The sequence below is a fragment of the Lepus europaeus genome, chromosome 14 (assembly GCF_033115175.1).
Source record: "Lepus europaeus isolate LE1 chromosome 14, mLepTim1.pri, whole genome shotgun sequence".
Classification (NCBI taxonomy): domain Eukaryota; kingdom Metazoa; phylum Chordata; class Mammalia; order Lagomorpha; family Leporidae; genus Lepus; species Lepus europaeus.
Window position 1 is genome coordinate 37,813,020 of NC_084840.1, and position 16,738 is coordinate 37,829,757.

The 16,738-nt window shown below is 42.7% G+C and overlaps 1 protein-coding gene across 1 annotated transcript in view; it reads left to right on the top strand.

Annotated features, from left to right (window-relative positions):
* Positions 1–3,352: 3,352 nt before the first annotated feature.
* The window catches only part of FBXO28 (F-box protein 28), a 34,745-nt gene continuing 21,359 nt past the window's right edge, over positions 3,353–16,738 (top strand). The window contains exon 1 of the mRNA XM_062210444.1: positions 3,353–3,628. Coding sequence (XP_062066428.1) covers positions 3,362–3,628 — 267 coding nt within the window. The 5' untranslated portion in view covers positions 3,353–3,361. The remainder of the gene's footprint in view (positions 3,629–16,738) is intronic.

Genomic DNA, 16,738 nt, shown 5'->3' on the forward strand with positions numbered 1-16,738 from the left:
ACTGTACAATTAGAATCCAACACAAGGCTGACAGAGAAAGACACATTGGAAAGTTTTAGATTAAAATCCAGCACTAAGGAAGAGAAAGCTTCAAAATTCTATTATTGGGGACAGCGCTGTGGTGTAGCTGGTAAAGCCGCTGCCTGCAGTGCTGGCATCCCATATGGGAGCCAGTTTGATTCCCAGCTGCTCCTCTTCCGATCCAGCTCTCTGCTGCAGCCTGGGAAGGCAGGCCCGGGAAGGCAGTGGAGGATGGCCCAAGTCCTTGGGCCCTGCACCCACATGGGAGACCAGGAGAAGCACCTGGCTCCTGGCTTCGGATCAGCATGATGCGCCGGCCGCAGCGGCCATTGGAGGGTGAACCAACGGCAAAAAGGAAGACCTTTCTCTCTGTCTCTCTCTCTCACTATCCACTCTGCCTGTCAAAAAAAAAAAAACAAAGATGACCCAAGTCCTTGGGCCCCTGCACCCGTGTGGGAGACCCGGAGGAGGCTCCTGGCTCCTGGCTTTGGATCAGCTTAGCGCTGGCCGTTGCGGCCAATTGGGAAGTGAACCAGCAGATGGAAGACCTCTCTCTCTCTCTCTCTGCCTCTCCTTCTCTCTGTGTAACTCCGACTTTCAAATAAATAAGTAAATCTTTTTTTAAAAAATTCTATTATTTGTGCACCTTTGTCTTTATCATAGAATTTTAATGGAGTTACAAAGATAGGGAAATATTAACCAACCTTTACAAGTTTCTTATTCTGAAATAATTGCAAGACACTATAAGGAACTCTCATATGCTTTGCATGCAAACTCATCAGTTGTCAGCATTTTGTCAATTTGCTTTACTAATCTCATTCTCATTTTGTTTGAACCACTTTTAAAATTTATTTATTTATTTAAAGGCAGAGACACACGAGAGAGACAGAGAGATCTTTCCTCTGCTAGTTCACCCTCCAAATGCTCACAACATTTAGACTTGGGCCAGAAGCCCAGAACTCGGTTCAGATCTCACATATGGGTGGCAGGGACCCAAGTATTTGGGTTATCACCTGCTGCCTCCTGGGGTACATGTTAGCAGGAAGCTGGAATCGGGAGCAAAGCCAAGACGCAAACCCAATCACTCTGATATGGGATGCAAGCATCCCAAGTAGCATCTTAACTGCTGTGCCAAACACGGGCCCCATTTGAAACATTTAGAGTAAACTGAGACATCAATTTCACCCCGAATACTATATTGTGTATTCCCTAATAGCATTCTCTGCCAAGACAATTCAGTTATCTAAATCAGAAACTGTAATAGGATTATAATGTTGCTATCTATTACATAGTCCATATTCACATTTCACCAATTGTAACAATAATATTTTATAACCATTTCTCCCGATCCAAGATCCAATGCAGGATCATTCATGACTCAAGTTGCCATGAGTCTTTAGTCTTCTTTCATGTGCCACAAATCCTTAGTCTTTGTCTTTTTTTCTTGTTATTATTTGAGAGGCAGAGAGAAAGAGAGAGAGCTCCTCTTTGCTGAGTTACTCCCCTAAATGCCCACGTTGGCCAGGGCTTAGTCAGGACAGGAACCATGAGCCAGTAATACATTCCAGGTCTCCCATATAGATGGCAGGAACCCAATTACTTGAGCCATGGCCACTGTCTCCTAGGGTCTGTACTAATAGGAAACTGAAATTGAGAGCAGGAGACAGGAATCAAACCTAAGCACTTCAAAGTGGACATGAGTGTCTTCACCTCTAGGCCAAACACTTCTCCTCTTTGTCCTTGATGACATTAATACTTTTGAAGAGTATGGGCCAGTCATCTAGATTTGCCTACCTCAAATGGAGATTGTGGGGGATGACATTGTGGTGTTGCAGGGAAAACTGCCACCTATGACACCAGCATCCATTTCCAATCCAGCTCCATGCTAACAGCTGGGGAAAAACAGTAGAGGATGGCCTGAGTACCTACTTAGGCCTCTGCCATACATGTGGGAAACCCAAAGTTCCTGGCTCTTGACTTCAGCCTGGCCCAACCATTATGGCCATTTAAGGAGTGAACCAGTAGATGAGTGCTCGCTCTCTTGTGCATGCACTCTCTCTCTCTCTCTGTGATTCTTTTTAATAAATAAATAAATATTCTAAAAATTGAGGTTATGCATTTTTTGCAGGAATACACATCATGTTGGGTCCTTTCCAGGGTATCATATTAAGAAGCACAAGATATCGGTTCCCCCATAACTTGTGACGTTTGTCTTGATCATTTGGTTATAATGGTATCCACAAAATTTATCTATTATAAACTTTTTTAAAAAGACATATCTATTTATTTGAAAGTCAGAATTAGAGAGAAAGAGCGAGAGAGAGATCTTCCATCTACTGATTTGCTCCCAAAATGGCCACAATGGTGGGGGCTAGGTCAGCCTGAAGCCAGGAGCCAGGAGCTTCTTCTGGATCTCCCAGACGGGTGGCAGCAGCCCAAGCACCTGGACCATCTTCTGCTGCCTTCCCAGATTGTTAGCAGGGAGCTGGATAGGAAGTGGAGCAGCCGAGATCAAACCAGCACCCATATGGAATGCCAGCATCAGAGGCGGCAGCTTTACCCACTACAGCACAGTGCCAGTCTCATAGGGAGTTATTTTGACACTATGTATATATTATGTTCCTCATTACGTATTTACCTTCTAGTTTTACCATCTTTGGCTGATTGTTTTTAAATGGGATATATAATTTGTATATAGCAAAATTCATTACTTTAAATTATACAATTCAATGGATGTGCCACCATCACCACTACCTAATTTCAGGACATTTTCATTATCACCCCTCCACCAAATCCTGCACCCATTTGGAGTCCCTGCCTTGTTTCCACCACCGCCTCTGATTACTTTGTGTCTCTGTGGATCTGCCTGTTTCAGGTATCTCAATGATGGAATGATACACTAGGGGATTATTATATTTTCAAGGCTCATCCATGCTGCAGTTGTTAACAGCATTTTTTCCTTTTTATTTACCTAAATCAATAATATTACTATGATGCTTGAAAAATGATATTCCATCTCACACTTACTAGGCAGCACTATTATCAGCCTTTGTCAGGAAGCTCTTTAAGGAAAACTGCGCCAGTGAAGTTCATTTAAATAGACAGGACTCCCATGCTCTCAAGTAGCTTCCAATCTTAGCTAAAAGAGCTGACGAAGACCACCTTTCTCGGGTCCCCACTTCAACACCTCGCCAGGCACTCTTCTCTTTCCGCCTGTCACCCCCAGAGGCTCCTCCCCCTCCTCCGGGCGCCCCCGCCTCCGCGGCTGCAGGAGGAGGAAGTGACGCGCCGGAAGTGTCCCTGTTCCCCTTGCAGTGGGGGAAGGAATCAAACTCCCAAGATGGCGGCGGCGTCGGAGGAGCGGATGGCTGAGGAAGGAGGCGGCGGCCACGGCGATGGCTGCCCCTCTTCTGCTGCGGGCTCTGCCCAGCGACAGCCCCTACCGCCCCCGTCCCAACCCCCGCAGCCGGGGTCCCAGGCGCCCCCAGCGTCGGCGCTGGCTCCAGACCAGCTGCCTCAAAACAACACGCTGGTGGCGCTGCCCATCGTAGCCATCGAGAACATCCTCAGCTTTATGTCCTACGACGAAATTAGCCAGCTCCGCCTGGTGAGGCCCCCGTGGGTCCCCTTCGCCATTTCCCTCGGGCCGAGGTTCAAGAAGGGGCGGGGAGAGGAGCGCGTTCCCCAGGGAGGGAACCCCCCGCGAGCCCTAGCCGGTGCCAGATCCCGGAGCGCGCCCCTGCCGCCCGGATCGCTCCCTCGGCGACCGTCTGCGGGAGTAGGCTGGTCCCCGATTGCGCCCTTGCTGCGGGACCGGGGGCGACTTCCCGAGGGAACTTCGCCTGGGAGGGGGCTCTTTGCCCCCCGCCCGGAAGTGAGCCGGCCGGCAGACCTAAGCGGAGTTGGGTTTCCCCTTCTGCCGGACCTGACAGTGGACCCCCGAGCGGTCTTGCCTGCCTTTTGTACACCGCCTTCCAGCCCCCGGCCGGGGTTAGGGGAGAGAACTCAGAAGTAGGCAAAAATCCCAGCCAGGCTTGGTTTGTCTTGGAAGAATAACGTATTGTTCCCCCAACCACCCAAGTTTCCTTGTTGGAGAAGAGACTAGGATTGGTCAGTTCCCCCAGACCCCGGTTCAGAAGATTCCAAACGTGTTTTCGAGACCTTAACCCCAGCGCCCTACTTGACCACTAAAGTAGGGAAATGACCATTCCGGTTTTGCTTCATCCTGACATTTCCCATTTTTAGTGAAGCAACGTGCTCCTTCACAGGTTCTCTCAATTAGTTCATTAGCTAGTGATTCACACCCACTCACCAGCTTTAAGAGCGGTTTTAAGTTCTGAATTTGCCATTGGGATGTTACTTCACTCCAGAGATTTGTCTGAAGGTTCGATGAATATCTTAGTTCAGCCAGTTATGTTGCTGCCATTCCGTGAATTTGTCTTTAAGTGGTAAGGAGATTGAAGGAGGTGGACATTTTGAAATGATTGCAAACCAAATCTGTGCAGAAGCTAAATCTGGGCTCTGGATTGTTTTTTGAGAGGACAAAGACATATTTCTGAATGTGCTGTGTATAGCATTTTCTTATTCATCAACATGCCATATTTTAGTCTTGCATCTCATTTAAAATATAATTATATTTTTAAAGGAATTAATACTTTTTAGAAGAAAAGTTGCAAATATTTCAAACTGATGGTAGATTTTTTTTTTCTAGTCAACATAGCATTTCAACCATGCCAGTCTACAGGATGGGTTGAAAATAGCTATTTCAAAATTGATTGTCCCTGATTTTTCAAAACATTTCATACAGAATCTTAAAAATCCCTTCAAATTTTTACAAAGAATGATGTTTGATCCGAATTCCTGCTGTACATTTCATGGACTGGAAATTGGGCCTAATGTGATTGAATTGAGCCATTCAGCCAGACAATGGCTTTGTAAAGCTTAGAATGTTCACAGTTCTGTTTTATAAGTGTTGTAGAAAACTGTGAGGGTTTCTTTGGTTGTCATTTTACCTTTTTAAAATTAAAACATTTTGAAAGGGGAGGGACTACCCTATCCAAGGAGACAGCCAAAACACATTGCATGATTTATTAATAAATGACATCCCTTTCAATATTAAGTGAGATATTCACCTCCGTGCTTAATTTTTAAGCAGTTGGCTCCTCTCACCTTTTAAGGTTACAGATTTATACTTTCAAACACAAGTTTTTCATAGAAGTCCTTTTATCACCACCATCACCTCGCCCCCAGGAATAGATTGTGCAGCCAGTTTTCACTGCAAATGCAGTTTTCTAGTAACAGGAACTATTGTCTTCTTCCTTTCTGTACTGAAGGTTAATAAGTAATTCTTCAGTAGGTTAAATGGATAATCTTTCGTGGGGATTTGGAAGTGTCTTTGGTTGTAGGTTCATTGGTTTGGTGTCAAAAGGTACAATTCCAATAACATTATAGAAGAAAGATGTTCAGTCCTACCACTAGGTGTCAGCATTAATTTAATTATGATCTTTTTATGGAATTTGCAGTCAGGAGACAGTGTCTGATGGGTGCTTAACCCGTCTTTCAACTTAAGTGACCATTTAGACCTAAACAACTATTTACCAAAAAATCAAGATACTTTAGTAGATGTGCTTGCTGTCTGGTGTATAAATTACATGGTTCCTTTCATTGTAAGATTTTACATTTTTTTAAAATGGAATTAAGGTTGGGCATGTTTGAATATTATTTAATGAGAATTAGGATAGCTGACAAAGCTAAATATCAGCTGTTTGGCGGCTGATTAGCTAGTTTATGTATTATATGTTATTCAGGTGTGTGTGTGTGTGTGTGTTTTTCCAGTTTATTTACTTGACTTATTAGGACTTCAGTGGTAACTGTTGTTAGCACCAAATTTATAGACAGATAATCCATGTATTATTAATCTGATATTTAAAAGATTTGCTGTAAGCTAAAATTGCTATAATACTTTTCAAGTATTTGTGTGTTAGTTGATAATAGTTTTTGAGACCTGTTAACATGGGTATTTGAAATTTGACTGTCCAGTCCACTGATTCTGAGACTAATTGAAAGCCGTATTAAATTGAGTTTTTTCCTGCCATTGAATATTGCTCTAAGAATGTATCCAGAGCTTAGAAAACTTGGTTATACAGAAATAGTTTTAAGTATTTAACTCTTCTTATGTATTTTAAAATTATTTGGCTGAACACAACTTTTAAAATGACAAAACATGTACTTTGAGTTGTTTTCCAATAAAACAGACAAATTTGTGCTGATGCAGCATTAGTATGTCACCTAGGCCCCCTTGATAGATGCGTGAGGGACTGAAACAAGTAGCAAAGGTTAAGTGAAGGCCTACCCTTAGGGAGCAGATCAAGGATAGCTTTGAAAATAGAACTTTTGGCTCAAGAACACAATGCTGGAAAATAAGTACAGGAGGCTTTTAAAAGATGATTTGGGAAACTGTCAAATGTTTCTCTCTGTGGTTCCAAGTGGAGTTCCTATAAATTTAATGGAATCCAGCTAGTGGTTAAAACATGAATTTGCCTGAAGGTTAATTGAGAATTCTGACTTATTAGTTGAAATGAAATTTTCCCATCAGCAATAACACAGAAACACATGCTTTTGTCCCAAGATACTTTTCTAGTGCACTCCAGCTAGTTAAATCTAATACCTGGCCAGTGCCGCGGCTCAGTAGGCTAATGCTCCGCCTTGCAGCGCCGGCACACCGGGTTCTAGTCCCGGTTGCTCCTCTTCCAGGCCAGCTCTCTGCTATGGCCCGGGAGTGCAGTGGAGGATGGCCCAAGTCTTTGGGCCCTGTACCCGCATGGGAGACCAGGAAAAGCACCTGACTCCTGCCATCAGGTCAGCGCGATGCGCCAGCTGCGGGGGCCATTGGAGGGTGAACCAATGGCAAAGGAAGACCTTTCTCTCTGTCTCTGTCTCTCACTGTCCACTCTGCCTGTAAAAAAAAAAAAAAGAGAGAGAGGTTAAAAAAAAATCTAATACCTGTTCATCGTTCCTTTTACATGTTTCCTTCAAGTATGTTAGAAATTTTCAGGCCCGCGCCGTGGCTTAACAGGCTAATCCTCCACCTTGCGGCGCCGGCACACCGGGTTCTAGTCCCAGTTGGGGCGCCGGATTCTATCCCGGTTGCCCCTCTTTCAGGCCAGCTCTCTGCTATGGCCCGGGAAGGCAGTGGAGGATGGCCCAAGTGCTTGGGCCCTGCACCCGCACGGGAGACGAGGAGAAGCAGCTGGCTCCTGGCTTCGGATCAGCGCAATGCGCCGGCCGCAGCGGCCATTGGAGGGTGAACCAACGGCAAAAGGAAGTCCCTTCTCTCTGTCTCTCTCTCTCTCACTATCCACTCTGCCTGTCAAAAAGAAAAAGAAAAAAGAAAGAAATTTTCAGTTATAGAGCAGGTTGATCAGTAGGAAATACTAAGGGGTCTTCAAAAAATGTTTGGGAAATGGAATTAAAAGATATAAATATAAATATTTATATTATCTCAATATAACCTCCAACAAGTTAAAGACACTTTTATACCAGACATTAAGTTCATCACAAAAGAACAGAGTCCTGAGAATGTAACCATGTCAGTGATACTTATTAACTGAAGAAAAATGGAAAATGGGTGCCCTTTAAAGATTTTTTTATGATTGGCAAACAGATGTCTGAAAGAGCCAGTCAGGACTGTAAGGTAGGTGCCTAATGATTTCCCATCAAAATTCTCACACACTTGCCCTTGCCTGAGAAGAGGAATGAGCAGGAACATTGCCATGGTGGAGACAAACTCTGTGAAGCTTTCCCAGACATTTTTCTGCTGAAAAGCTGACGTTGTGATTGTTCTTTGACCCTCCAGAGAGTCAGCAAGTAAAAAGCCTTGAGCTTCCCAAAAAACTGTTGCCATGACCTTTTCTCTTGACCTATCTATATGTGCTTTGACTGGACCACTTCCACCTCTTGATGTAGTCTTTGCTTTGTGCTTTTTCTTCAGAATCATACTGGTGAGCCATCTTCATCTCCTGTTACAGTTCTTTAGAGAAATGCTTCAGGATCTTGATACCATTGTTTCACATTTCCATTGAAAGCTCTGCCCTTGTTAGCAGCTGATCTGGGCACAACAGTTTTGGCCCCCATCAAGCAGAAAGCGTATTCAGCCTTAATTTTCTAGTTAGAATTGTGTAAGCTGAACCAGTTGAGATACCTGGTGTTGACTGTTGTTTCTGTTGTTAATTGCTCATCCTCTCCAGTTTAGGGACCCCAAAATACTAAGTTTTTTCTCACAAATAGATGTGGGTGGTCTGCCACAGTGGGCTTCATCTTTGACAATTCTATTCTTGTTCCCTCTTCCAAATGAGTTATCCATTTGTAAACAGCTGATATCGTTGTATAAAAAAAGATGTCCAAAAGAACTAATCAGGGCTGTCCATTGCCCCCATTAACTTTTTGTAAAGCATCATTGATTTTCCCATTCTTTCACTTGTGTTTCATCATAAATTTGCTGTTTATTCTTGCTTCAGTTATAGCAGAATTCATGTTGGTTTGATAGGGGCGCTTTTCAAGCTGGTGTTTTATCCTTCTTAGTGCCTCAAATTAGATCCTGTTCAGACACGTTGTTACGAACTAGTGCTAGATATTTTGGTGCAAAACATCCATATGTAGTTTTTTCATGATACACATTGCCTATTTACTTTATAAAGATTGCACATATGGAGGAAAATTAGGAAGTTTTCTTGTTTGTTTGTTTTTTGCTTTTAAGTAGATAAGCTGTATTCCTGTTATCTCTCACTCTATACCAGTAGTTCTCAAATTTTTTGTCTCAAGATACCTTTCTACAGCCGGCGCCTCTTGGCTAATCCTCCGCCTGCGGCGCCGGCATTCAGGATTCTAGTCCCGGTAGGGGCGCCGGGTACTAGTTCTGGTTGCTCCTCTTCCAGTCCAGCTCTCTGCTGTGGCCCAGGAGGGCAGCGGAGGATGGCCCAAATGCCTGGGTCCCTGTACTTGCTTGGGAGACCAGGAGGAAGCACCCAGCTCCTGGCTTCAGATCGGTGCAGTGCGCCGGCCATAGCGGCCATTAGAGGAGTGATCCACAGGAAGGAAGACCTTTCTCTCTGTCTCTCTCTCTCTCTAACTCTGCCTTATAAAAAGAAAATAATAAAGATACCTTTCTACTCTTAAGTTATTGAAGACTCTAAGAGCTTATCTTAGAAAATTCTAGAAAACACATGAATACACAGCACATACTCCATTAGCTATCAGAACAATAATGTCATCACATTATTGTATTGCCTCCTGGAAAACTCCACTGAATACTTCCGAGAAATAAGTTTAAAAAAAGTCAAATAACGTCTTAGTGTTAGGAGAATAGTTTGGCCTTGCAGACTCCCTGAACCCCAGGGATAACCAGACCAGTCTCAGAGAACCACTGCTGTATTGCTATTTTATAGAGAAGACGTTTGCTGAATTTGAGTTGTTTTCCCCCCACCATCCCTTTTCCAGGCTATTGGTTTTTATTAACAAGTACTTAAGTATAGGGAAGAAATTATAATCTCTTGGGGAAGTTCATTATTCTTACTAGTCCTGGTCTCACACAGTGAAGGGGTTCAGTTTGTAACGCTGTCTACAATGTCATCATCAAAATTGGATGTACATACCTTCCATGAGGATTTCATCAGGAAAGGCTTCCTCAAGACAGTTTGTATCCATTCAGTAAAGGTGGAAGGACATTCCCAGGAGAAAAAGTGACAAAGTAATGGGAGAAGGTTGACTTAGAGGGATTAAAGTGAACTTGAATTTGGAAATATAAACGTGTAAATGCCCTAGCTTATTGGTGACTCTCCCCCTTACCCCTGTATGTTTATCCCGCAGACCAGTGAAGGGAGTATATCAGAACCTCCAGAGTGTACTACTTTTGGTGGAGTGAACAGATAAGGACATTAAAAACCAAATGGCTTTTCATGTCTTATTATCGTAGAAGAGACCAGAACTCTGTATATCCTGATAAACTCTAGGTTGTGCCAATTTTTTTTTTAAAGATTTATTTTATTTATTTGAATGGCAGAGTTAGAGAGAGAGAGAGAGAGAGAGAGAGAGAGGTCTTCATCTGATAGTTCACTGCCCAATTGGCCACAACGGCCGGAGCTGCGCTGTCCGAAGCCAGGAGCCAGGAGCTTCCTCTGGGTCTCTCACGCAGGTGCAGGGGCCTAAGGACTTGGGCCATTCTCTACTGCTTTCCCAGGCCATAGCAGAGAGCCAGATCGGAAGTGGAACAGCCAGGTCTTGAACCAGCGCCCATATGGGATGCTGGCACTTCAGGCCAGGGCATTAACCCGTTGCACCACAGCACTGGTCCCACCAGTTCTTATGTATTAAAGAAGGTCCTATATTAAAAGGATGGCCTGTGCATATAGTTCCAATTACATGTTTTTCTTTGGGACCAGGTGCAAAAGGTAACCTATGATAGAGGTTATCTCCCACTACCTACTTCTACTGTCTTGCACTTAAAATTGACTGAAGCAAACATCAAGCTGTTTCGTTTCCCAAACACCTTTAACTCTCCAAACCACATACTTTTTCACTCTGCTTTCCCTCTCCTAGAAAATATCCGTATCTTCAACATAAACATCAAGCATTGGTGCATCAGTAAAGTGATTCTTCCCTGACCTTTGCTTGGTAGTACTTCTAAGTCCCCATCGAATCATTATATCACTTCTTAATATTGAAATTATTTTTGAAAAAATTTGTTTTCATGGGTGGGGGTAAAGCCTTTCATCATGAATTCTTTTGGCCTTAGATGATCTATTAAGCAATATGGTTGAATAAACAAAGTATTTCTTAAAATATTTCACTGCTTTCACTAAACTATAGGAAATATACACCATTATGAAATAAAAGTGTTTTCATATGAGGGTTGGAAAATCCGTTGCTTATGTTTACATCCAACAGAGATTAGAGATTTTGTTGTTGTTGTTGTTCACTCCAGAGTTTCTAATGTCTTACAAGACCATTTTAAGAAAATGAGTGGGGCCAGTGTTGTGGCATAGCGGGTAAATTCGCTGCCTGTGATGTCGGTTTCACATTTGAGTGCTGGTTCAAGTCCCAGCTACTCCACTTCTGATCCAATTCCCTGCTAATGTGCCTGGGAAAGAAGCGCAAGATGGCCCAAGTGCTTGGGCCCATGCATTCACAAAGGAGACCTGGAAGAAACTCCTGGCTTCAACCTGGCCTAGCCACCTCAGGTCATTGCGGCCATTTGGGAGTGAACGAGCAGATGGAAGACTTCTCTGTGTCTCTCTCTCTCTGTCCACCTCTCTCACTCTGCCTTTCAAATAAATAAAAATAAATCTAAAAAGAAACTGGGGCAAGTGCTGTCTCATAGTGGGTAAAGCCTCCACCTGTGATGCTGACATCCCATAAGGGTGCCGGTTTTGATTCCCAGATGTTCTACTTCCAATCCAGCACCCTGCTAACGCACCTGGGAAAGCAGCAGAAGATGGCCTAAGTCTTTGGGCCCCTGCACCCACGTGAGAGTCCAGGAAGAAGCCTGGCTCCTGGCTTTGGTCTGGCCCAACCTTGGTCATTGCAGCCATTTGGGGTATGACTCAGTAGATAGGTGATTCATTTTCTCTCTCTCTCTCTCTCTCTCTCTAACTTTCAAATAAATAAATAAATCTTTTTTAAAAAAAGTGAGTGACTTAGGGGCCAGTGCTGTGGTGTAGCAGGCTACTAAGCCTCTGCCTGTGGCACTGGCACCCCATATGAGGCCCGGTTCATGTCCGGCTACTCCTTTTCTAATCCAGCTCTCTGCTTATGGTCTGGGAAAGCAGTGGTGGATGGCCCAAGTGCTTGGGCCCCTGCACCCACGTGGGAGACCTGGAAGAAGCTCCCGGCAAGAGTGACTTAAAAACTTGCGAGAATGAAAATTGATAAGGTGACTTGAACCTTGTATGTCATTAACAGACACTTAAAATTGTGCATGAAAGCTCCTTCATTTTAGTCAACACTCAACTCTGTTACAGAGGAGATAATAGTACAGATACTCCAGTAATCAGAAAGGCATATTTAGGGTGCACTCTAGGAATCCTGGGAACACACTTAATTCTACCTACAGAAAGCTGAGAATTACATGTGTGTGTGTAGTATGTACAAGCACATACTATACAGTATATAAGGAATCTTGGGCAATCCATACAAGGTAGATAGCATTTTTTTAAATAGTTTTTTTCATCTATCAACTTTTTGTACATTTGTTCTCTTCCACTTATATGCTTGTTCTCCCTAAATGTGTGTGTGCACACATACGTGTATATTCTATGCATACATTCCACTAAGCCATTTGAAAGTTTAGTAACAATATAAATTTAGCAAAATACAGCTACTTTTTCCCTGAATACTTAAGATAATCACAATATCATCACTTCCAGGGGACTTAATACTATAGTTTATATTCAGATCTCTGAGTTGTCCCAAAATGTCCTCATTTTTGTTGGGATGTAATTGTACCTAATAAAGAATTGGATTCTTTAATCTACTGCTGTCCCTGACTTTTTTCATACCATTCACTTTTTGAAGAGTCCAGGCCAGAGATGTCTCGTAAAATGTCCTATAATTCAGATTTACCTGATACCTTTTTCCCCACATGATTCATTTTAGGATTTTGAACTTAGGGAAAATAATAAGATCATAATCTAGCTCCATCTGTCTGAACTTCAGTGGTGTGGTGAAAAAACCTATATATGTCCTTAAAATTCTTCAAGATGTCTTACTTTCTGGACAACTGATGTCAACATTTTCTGTACCAGCAGAGTAGTACTTAAGACTAATCAGTTGAAAATGATTAAGATAATTATCGCAATTTATATAGCTGCAGATCACTAATTGAAAAGGGCACACATTAGAAGACCTAGATTCTGGGCCGGCGCCGTGGCTCAACAGGCTAATCCTCCGCTGGGCAGCGCCGGCACACCAGGTTCTAGTCCCAGTCGGGGCACCAGATTCTGTCCCGGCTGCTCCTCTTCCAGGCCAGCTCTCTGCTATGGCCCGGGAGTGCAGTGGAGGATGGCCCAGGTGCTTGGGCCCTGCACCCCATGGGAGACCAGGAGAAGCACCTGGCTCCTGGCTTCGGATCAGCGCAATGCGCTGGCCACGGCGGCCATTGGAGGGTGAACCAACGGCAAAAAGGAAGACCTTTCTCTCTGTCTCTCGCTCTATCCACTCTGCCTGTCAAAAAAAAAAAGAAGACCTAGATTCTGAATTTCACTTGCCATGAATAGCCAGATGTCCTTGGACAAGTCACATAATTTTTTAAGGTCTCAGTTTTCTCATAAAAAATATATATACGTTCTGGTGTTTTTAAGTTCCTTTCAGGTGATGGGTCTCATAAGCAAGCTGATTTTTTAATTACAGCTTCTTGAGTTATTTGGTGAAAAACATAAGGTTCTCAATTCACTGGGTAGCTGGAGACAATCAAATGAATTATCTAAGTAATTGAATTATACTGCAATGCTTCCTTGTTCCTAAGATATACACAGTTTAATATTTTGACATTTTCAAAATTAAGTTTTTGGCCATCACCTCATGTATGTATATATTTTTTACTAATGATTTATTCACTTGAAAGGTAGAGTTACAGACAGAGAGACAGACAGGTCTTCCATCCACTGGTTCACTCCCCAAATGGCTGCAATGGCCAGAGCTAGGCCAACCCAAAGTCAGGAGCTTCTTCCAGGTCTCCCATGCCAGTGCAGGGACCCAAGTACTTGAGCTACTTCTGCTTTCCCAGGCCATAAGCAGAGAGCTGGATTGGAAGAGGAGCAGCTGAGATAGGAACCAGCACCTATATGGGATGCTGATGCTATAGGTGGAGGTTTAGCCTACTATGCCACAGTGCTGGCCTTTCTTCACGTATATTTTTGTGGCAGTGCCTCTTTTTTTCCCCCAAAAAAGCTTCTATTACATTGATAAAATATCTTGAATTCTCTAGCATATCAAACAAAATTGAAGAAGTCTATTATACTATATTTCAAGGCAGCTAAGGCACCTGAGGGAGAAAAAATGCTTCCAACTGTCAAGCATCATGTATTCTAAGTCTACTCCACTGTCATGTTTAAAAATGTGCACTTTAGAATCGAGACTTGATATTAAAGATTAGATTTAACAGGAAAATCACATTTCACACTGTGTAGCAAACATGCCCCTGCATTGTTATGAAGGATCATGTTGGGGACTGGCATTGTGGCATGACACAGAAGTTGCTCCTTAGGATACCGCATTCCACATGGTAGTAGTACCTGGTTCGTGTGCTGGTTATCAAGCTTCCTGCTCATGTTCCAGTACTTGGGTTCCTGACACTCATATGTGGGAGACCCAGATGGAGTTCTCGGCTCCTGGCTTTCATCTGGCACAGCCCCAACTGTTGACGACCATTTGGGGAGTGAATCAATGAATGAAAGGCCTCTCTCCATCTCTCCCTCTCTGTCACTCTTCGAGGCTCAATAGGCTAATCTGCCTGCGGCACCGGCACCCTGGGTTCTAGTCCCAGTCGGGGCGCCGGATTCTGTCCCGGTTGCTCCTCTTCCAGTCCAGCTCTCTGCTGTGGCCTGGGAAGGCAGTGGAAGATGGCCCAAGTCCTTGGGCCCTGCACCCGCATGGGAGACCAGGAGAAGTACCTGGCTCCTGGCTTCGGATCAGCATGATGCGCCGGCCGCAGCGGCCATTGGAGGGTGAACCAGCGGCAAAAAGGAAGACCTTTCTCTCTGTCTCTCTCACTGTCCACTCTGCCTGTAAAAAACAAAAACAAACAAGCAAAAAAAAAGTCACAGTGGCATAACAAACCTAAGATTTCTAAACAAATTCAAATGAAATTTTTTATTGCTGATCACTTAAGTTAGAATAATTATTGAAAGGATAAGCATAGCATTTAAAATCCTGAAGTAGCTAACAAGCTTGGAAAAACCATCTGTTTTCCCTATACTACCCAGCAAGTAACAGAGGGACCCAGGCAAGATAGGTTTGTTGTATAGTGATTTATTCCGTTAGTTCCCTTTTGTTCTTATGGTGTATGTTGTTCCTAATATTTCAGTGTCCTGATAGTTTTTGACATAATATCATCCTTGTTTATTAGCCTCTAGAATTTTATTTTACTGTCTTGGTTAAATTGCCAACTTGCTCTATGTTTGTATTGTTTTAATAATCAGGAAACTAAAATTTCTTCCCTTTAGCCTTGAGAAATTGTTAAAATACTTCTAAATTTAGAACTGCACCTTCAGTGAGATAATTTTGAGTTGCGAGTTAGCATATATTGCCAATAGTTATCATTTAATTGCTTGCCTTGGGGAAATTTAGTTTATTTCTGTTTTCTAGAGGTCACTTTGCTTCTTTCTGGAATGTAAACAAAAGATATATGATCTTTTGTAGCTTTGCTTTAGTGCTGCTGGTCAGTCAGTGCTTATGGAAAGGAGGAACTTAACATTAAATACTGTTCTTATAATATTAACTAATGCTTAAAATATTTCTGACATTGGCTTTTGTGGTGCTATTCAAATTTATCTTTGTGACCTTCTACTATTTTGTGGGCTTTTACCATAAATAGTAGTTGAGGCTCCATTTATAAGTGTTTATTTTCTTAGCTTTCACTTCATTTGGGGTTCATTTACATTGATTTCAGCTATCTCTAGTGAAATTTTCAGAAATGTATTAAAGTTCTCATATTACAGTACTTATGGAAAATAACCAACCAGCTGATCTTTTTAAAGTTATTTCTCATAGTCTGATTTCCCTGCTCAAAATATGATAGTTTTCTAATAAACTTTTAGTTCCCTCTCCCTCTCTGTAACTCTGCCTTTCAACTAAATAAATAAATATTTATCTTTGATTTATTTGTTAAGTTGAAAGAGTTAGATCATCGATCTGCTGGTTCACTGCCCAAGTGACTGCAGTGGCCAGAGCTGGGCCAGGCCAAAGCCAGGAACCAGGAGCTTCATCCGACTTTCCCACATGGGTGCAGGGATCCAAGCACTTGGACCATCTTCCACTGCTTTCCCAGGTGCATTAGCAGGGAGCTGGATCAGAAGTGGAACAGCTAAGACTTCAACCTGCACACATATGGGATGTTGGCATTGCAGGCAGGGGCTTTACCCACTACACCACAACACTGGCCCTAAAAGATAGTTTTAAGAACCAAAGACGTTTTTTGTAATCTTGAATTTGTTTCTCTCAGAGGCACTGCTTTTTATAGTCTTTTGTTTGATTTTCTTCTGGTTGATATTATCTGTTGACTTTAAGGTGCCCTCTCTATTTCCCTCACTTCATACACATAGACACGTTCCCTTTTCCCTTCTCCTATAATACAATAAAAGTTTTTTTCTAACATATTGTTCAATACAAATGTTTGTGACAATTAGGATTAGGGCACTGTTTCTCAAAAGTGTGGCCCAGAAACCCAAAAAAGGTTCCCACAATCCTTTCAAGTGTTCAAAAGATCTAAAATATTTTCATTAGAGTATGTTATATGTGCTTTTCACTTTCATTCTTTCATAAATCTACAGTGTAGCCTTCCAATAGCTATGTGACATAATGATATCAATGCACTGATGGCCAATGAAATTGTGCTTGTGTGTTCTTTTGTGTCTACAGTTTTCTAAGCTTAGAACACTTAAAGATGTGAAGTGAATACAGAAGCAGATAGGAAAATACAGCTTTGTTCTATGAAACTGCATATTAA